The following is a 6,076-nucleotide window of genomic DNA, read 5'->3' as shown; positions in this document are numbered from 1 at the left end:
ATGGCAAGTGATGGGGAGCATTTTTTCATGTGACTTTGGGCCCTCTGTATGCCCTCCTAAGAGAAGTGTCTGTTCAGGTCCTTTGCCCATTTTTTAATTGGATTGTTTGTCTTCTTGGTGTAGAGTCATGTGAGTTCTTTATATATATATATATATATAATTGATTAGGCCATTACAGTTGTTCTATTTCCCCCCTTCATTCCCCTCCACCCTGCAACTCCCTCCGCCACCATCCCCCCTTTAGTTTATGACCACATTCTTTAGATTATGACCATGTTCTCGAGTTCTGTAGATTCTATATTTCCCCTACTATTCTTGCCCTCCCCCTATCTATTTTCTACCCATCGTCTATGCTACTTATTTTCTGTAACTTCTCCCCCCTCTCCTTCTCCCACTCCCCTGTTGCTAACCCTCCATGTGATCTTCATTTCTATGGTTCTGCTCCTGATCTAGATGTCCTCTTAGTTTGCTTTTGTTTTAGGTGTGGTTTTTAATAATGTGAGTTTGTTGTCCTTTCACTGTTCATCTTTTTTTATCATTTTTCTTAGATAAGTCCCTTTAACATTTCATATAATAAGGGCTTGGTGATGATGAACTTCTTGAATTTGATCTTCTCTGAGAAGCACTTTGTCTGCTCTTCCATTCTAAATGAAAGCTTTGCTGGATAGATCAATCTTGGTTGTAGGTCTTTGGATTTCATGACTTGGAATATTTCTTTCCAGCCCCTTCTTGCCTGTAATGTCTCTTTTGAGAAATCCGCTGACAGTCTGATGGGGACTCCTTTGTAGGTGACTGTCCCCTTATCTCTTGCTGCTTCTAGGATTCTCTCTTTCATTTTAATCTTGGCTAATGTACTTATGATGTGCCTTGATATGTTCCTCCTTGGGTCCAACTTCTTTGGGACTCTCTGAGCTTCCTGGATTTCCTGGAAGTCTATTTCCTTTGCCAGATTGGGGAACTTCTCCTTCATTATTTGTTCACATAAATTTTCCACTCATGGCTGTTCCTCTTCCTCTTCTGGTATCCCTATAATTCTGATGTTGGGACCTTTAAAGATGTCCTGGAGGTTCCTAAGCCTCTCCTCATTTTTTTGAATTCTTGTTTCTTCATCCTTTTCTGTTTGGTCATTTTTTTCTGTCTTCTGGTCCACTCCCTTGATTTGAGTCCCAGTTTCCTTTCCATTACTATTGTTTTCCTGTGCGTTTCCCTTCATTTCAATTAGTTTAGCCTTCACTTGTTCCTCTAATGTGTGACTAAAATCAAGCAGTTCTGTGAGCATCCAGTGTTTTGAACTGTGGATCTGAGAGTTTAGCTATTTCTTCATCGCTTAGAGTTATTGGCTCTGGGCCTTTGAGCATTTCTTCTTTAGCCATAATGTTTTGGTCTGTTTGCGCCTGTTATGTATGAGGAGCAGAGCCTTAGGTGTTCACCAGGGTGGGGCTATCCAGGTTGCTGGGTTGTGATACTCTACATCCGCTTGGGGTCAGAGAGGGACAATAGTGGTCCCCTCTGCTGCTTCCCGCCACTGGGGCCTGCGCGGTCAGTCTCAGTCTTACTGCTCACTCCTTCTCAACTTATCTGCACACGAATGTGTGACTGTGGTCATCCCTCAGTGGGTCCACCTGCTACTACTCAACACTTGGGATCCACTCACTGCCTGCCTGCCTGGGTTGTGTCCTGGTCATTCTGGTGGATCCCTTCCTGCCTAACGCAGCTCTGTTGCTGGCTCTGCCCCTCTTACTGGCTTGGCTGAAGGGTTCATTGTTGTCAGACTTCTGTATATTTCAATTTTCTGTGGTTTGGCTGTGTTTTTGTTGCTAAAACTTTATTATTTTTAAACTTGGTTGTGAGAGAAGGCAGAGTGTTTCCACCTACGTCTCCATCTTGGCGGAAGTTATGTGAGTTCTTTATATATTTTGATGATCAAGCCCTTGTCTGAGGTAGCATTGGCAAATATGTTTTCCTATGTGATTAGTTCTCTTTATATTTTGCTGATATTTTCTTTAGCTGTGAAGAAGCTTTTTATTTTGATGAAGTCCCATTTGTTTATTCTATCCTTTTCCCTTGCCCTAGGGAACACAGTGATGAAAATATTGCTGCATGGGATATGTGAAATTTTCCTGCCTGTTTTCCTCTAGGACTTCTATGGTGTCATGACTTATATTTAAATCTTTTATTCATTTTGATTTTATTTTGGTGTATGCTATAAGTTGGTGGTCTTTATTTATTTATTTTGTTGCATATATCTGTCCTGATCTCGAAACATCATTTGTTGAAGAGGCTATATTTACTCCATTTTATTCAACTGCCCCCCTTGTCAAATATTAATTAACCATTGAGACATAGATTTATCTCTGGGTTCTCTATTCTGTTCATTTGATCTGGGTCTGTACTTATGCTACTACCAGACTATTCTGATCATAGTGGCTGGTAATGTAGTTTGATTTCAGGTATTGTGATTCCGCCTATTTTGTTCTTCTTTCTCAAAATCGATGCAGCTGTTTGGGATAATTTATGGTTCCATATAATTTTTAAAAATATTTGTTCTATATCTCTGAAATATGTCATTGGTATTTTAATAGGGATTGGGTTATGCTTTGAATAATATGGGTGTTTTAATGATGTTAATTCTTCCAATTCATGAACACGGTATATGCTTCAATGATGTTAATTCTTCCATTTCATGAACATGGTATATGCTTCCACTTACTTGTGCCTTCCTTAATTTCTTTCTTCATTGTTATGCAGTTTTCTGCATACAGGTCTTTTACCTCTTTGGTTAAGTTTATTCCTAAGTACTTTATTTTTCTTGTTGCTATGGTAAATGAGTTTTTTTCCTAATTTCTGTTACTGATGTTTAATTCTTGGTGTACAAAAAATACCTTTGATTTCTGAATATTGACTTTGTATTCTACTGTTCTTTCAATTCATTTATTAGGTCGAGTAGTTTTTTGGTGGAGTCTATAGGGTTTTCTGTGCATGCTAACATGTCACCTGTTAATAATAATAACAGTTTTACTTTCTTCTTTCCAGTTCGGATGGTTTTTATTTTTTTTTTCTTGTCTGATTGTTGTGGCTAGAACTTCCAATATTGTGTTGGGTAGAAATGGTAAAAGTGGACATACTTGTCTTGTTTCTGATCTTAGGGGAAAGCTTAATTTCTGCCCATTGAGTATGATATTAGCTGTAGGTTTCTCATATATGGCCTTTATTATGTTGAGATATGGGTAGATGAACATTTTAATGATGATAATTCTTTTTTTAAATTTTATTGATTATGCCATTACATGATAATTCTTTCTAAGAATGAACACTGTATGTGCTTCCACTTCTTTGTATCTTCGTCCTTTTTCTTTCATCAGTGCCTTATAATTTTCTGATTACAGGTCACTCACATGCTAGAATTACAGGGAATTCTTGCAAAAGCAGTTACACTTGCAGACAGTCAAGTGGTACCCAGGGGCACTGGGTAGGAGAAGGAGCTGACCACAAAGAACCTTGTGCTTGTGCATACATGATGGAAATGTTCTATTATCTCAATTCTGGTAGTAGTTACATAACCATGCATATTCAACCATGTTCTTAGAACTATACACACAAACAAAATGTGTGGATCTTACTGTTTGTAAGTTATGCATTTTGAAAATTAAGGAAAAATGATAAGTAATACGAAGACATGATGCACACTTGCTATGTAGTCAGGTCCCCATAGGCAGTTTAATTACTTCTTCCCTAAGAAAGTGGGATGAGGAACTGGGATGTTCTCATGGGGCACATTCCCTGAGAGCTTCATAGCTCTATAATTTACTCCTGGCTCCCTTTCACTGTCCTCTGAAATACTAACAACACTCCACATGATTTCATTTTAGAGGGAATGGACTTCATGCTGGATTCTTTGATCACCATACATTAATCTGAAAGATAATAGTCATCATTAAACATAGCCTTTCTGTCTACTGAAAGGAAACCTGCAACCATGGCCAAGAAAATCACCTGAAGATAAAATTATATATTGAGAGTTTAAAATTGTACACATTTACTCAGTTGTTTTATACACTTTCCTTAATTGTTCTTTATAGACACAATCTCATAAATTATTTAGGAGCAGTAATTTTATTGTGTTTATTTACAGATAAGGAGAAGGTAAGGAACTTTTACAAGGTCACAGTAAGAATTCATGATGGATTTGGGACTTGAGCCTGGGTTGTGGGTCCTTGTTAGTGTTTTTTTATTCTCTATCTTTCTCTGTCCCAGAGAACTTGGGACCTTTCAATCACTCCTAAAATATAGCTTGCTTATCCTTACTTATGCATTATTTTAAGGCTAAATTTCTGAATTCACACTCACTGTTCAGGGATTGTCTGTCCCTCCTATTCAAGAAGCCAGGTAAGCTAACTTGCACATACACTATTAATGAAGCAATTTACTATGAATTGTTAGAGCACAAAAACAAATGTTTTGAACTTTCAAATAGTAGTGAGTTGAGGCTGGAGTATAAATGTCAAAATTTCATTAGTGAGGAGTTTAATGATACTTATGAAATTTCCTGCTGCTTCCCTGAAGAAGATGAATTAAAAACAAAATAAATGATTGGATAGGGTTGTAAACTCATCTTGTGCATTATTAATTTGTCTCTTACTGGAGGTTGAACAAAAGCATAAGAGTGAAGTGACCATTTGTTAAACTACAAAGGAAACTAAATGAATTAACAAGATTCAACTGTAGTTCAACCTTTTCCCCATGCTATTATTTTTATCATTATTGGCATGTTTAAATATCCTGAGAGCAGGGCAGCTAACTGCACACAGAATTTGATTGGGTTCAAACCACTTTTCAGCCTTGAGTCTTAAATCTTCTTCATGCCAGTTGTATAACTGTAGAATATCGCTTAATCTCTCAGATTCTTAATTTTAATGTTAAATAAAAATTATAATATTACCTGTTGTATACACATATTTATATGCAAAGCTCTTAATGTTAGATCAAGATAATTTTGAAGTACATATTATTAATGAACTAATGCACATGGTATTTATACATTTTAATTTCACTGCAATTTTCTTTTTTCTGGTCACTGTTTTCCTTTATTTCTCACTGTTACAGGACATATCATGATTCCCAAACAGCACTGATGGAGAACAGGACGGAAGTAACACACTTCATCCTCCTTGGGCTTACCAATGCCCCAGAACTCCAGGTCCCCTTCTTTATCATGTTCACTCTCATCTATCTCATCAGTGTGGTTGGGAACCTAGGGATGATCGTGTTGATTCTCTTGGACTCTTGTCTGCACACTCCCATGTACTTTTTCCTCAGTAACCTGTCTCTGGTGGACTTTGCTTACTCCTCAGCTGTCACTCCCAAAGCCATGGCTGGGTTACTTATAGGCAGTAAGGTAATATCCTACAATGCATGTGCTTCTCAGATGTTCTTTTTAGTAGCCTTTGCCACTGTGGAAAATTACCTCTTGGCATCCATGGCCTATGACCGCTGTGCAGCAGTATGTAAACCCCTCCATTACACCACCACCATGACGACAAGTGTGTGTGCACGTCTGGTCATAGGCTCCTATATCTGTGGATTCCTCAATGCTTCTTTCCCAGTTGGGCACATATTCAGCCTTGTCTTTTGTAAGTCTAATGTGGTTCATCACTTTTTCTGTGATGTTCCAGCTGTCATGGCTCTCTCTTGCTCAGATACACACATGAGTGAAGTGTTTCTTGTTTTTCTGGCAAGCTTTAATGTCTTCTTTGCTCTCCTGGTTATATTAATTTCTTACCTATTAATAATGGTTACTGTTTTGAAGATGCACTCAGCTCAGGGGCACCAGAAGGCTTTGTCTACTTGTGCATCTCACCTCACTACAGTTTCCATATTCTATGGAACAGTCATCTTTATGTACTTACAGCCCAGCTCCAATCATTCCATGGACACAGACAGGACAGCTTCTGTGTTCTATTCTATGGTCATCCCTATGCTGAACCCAGTGGTCTACAGCCTGAGGAACAAGGAGGTCAAGAGTGCATTCAAGAAGGTGGTTGAGAAGACACATTTTACGACAGGGTTGGGATTTTGA

General features: G+C 38.1%; 1 protein-coding gene across 1 annotated transcript; it reads left to right on the top strand.

Annotated features, from left to right (window-relative positions):
- Window positions 1–5,131: 5,131 nt before the first annotated feature.
- Window positions 5,132–6,076, top strand: LOC128626522 (olfactory receptor 5B2-like). The gene has a single exon (XM_053659187.1). The coding sequence runs from the start codon at window positions 5,132–5,134 to the stop codon at window positions 6,074–6,076; it is 945 nt and encodes a 314-aa protein (XP_053515162.1).

Source organism: Artibeus jamaicensis, unplaced genomic scaffold, assembly GCF_021234435.1.
Source record: "Artibeus jamaicensis isolate MK-2021 breed Jamaican fruit bat unplaced genomic scaffold, CSHL_Jam_final scaffold_614, whole genome shotgun sequence".
Classification (NCBI taxonomy): domain Eukaryota; kingdom Metazoa; phylum Chordata; class Mammalia; order Chiroptera; family Phyllostomidae; genus Artibeus; species Artibeus jamaicensis.
This window is presented reverse-complemented; position numbering and strand designations above follow the sequence as displayed.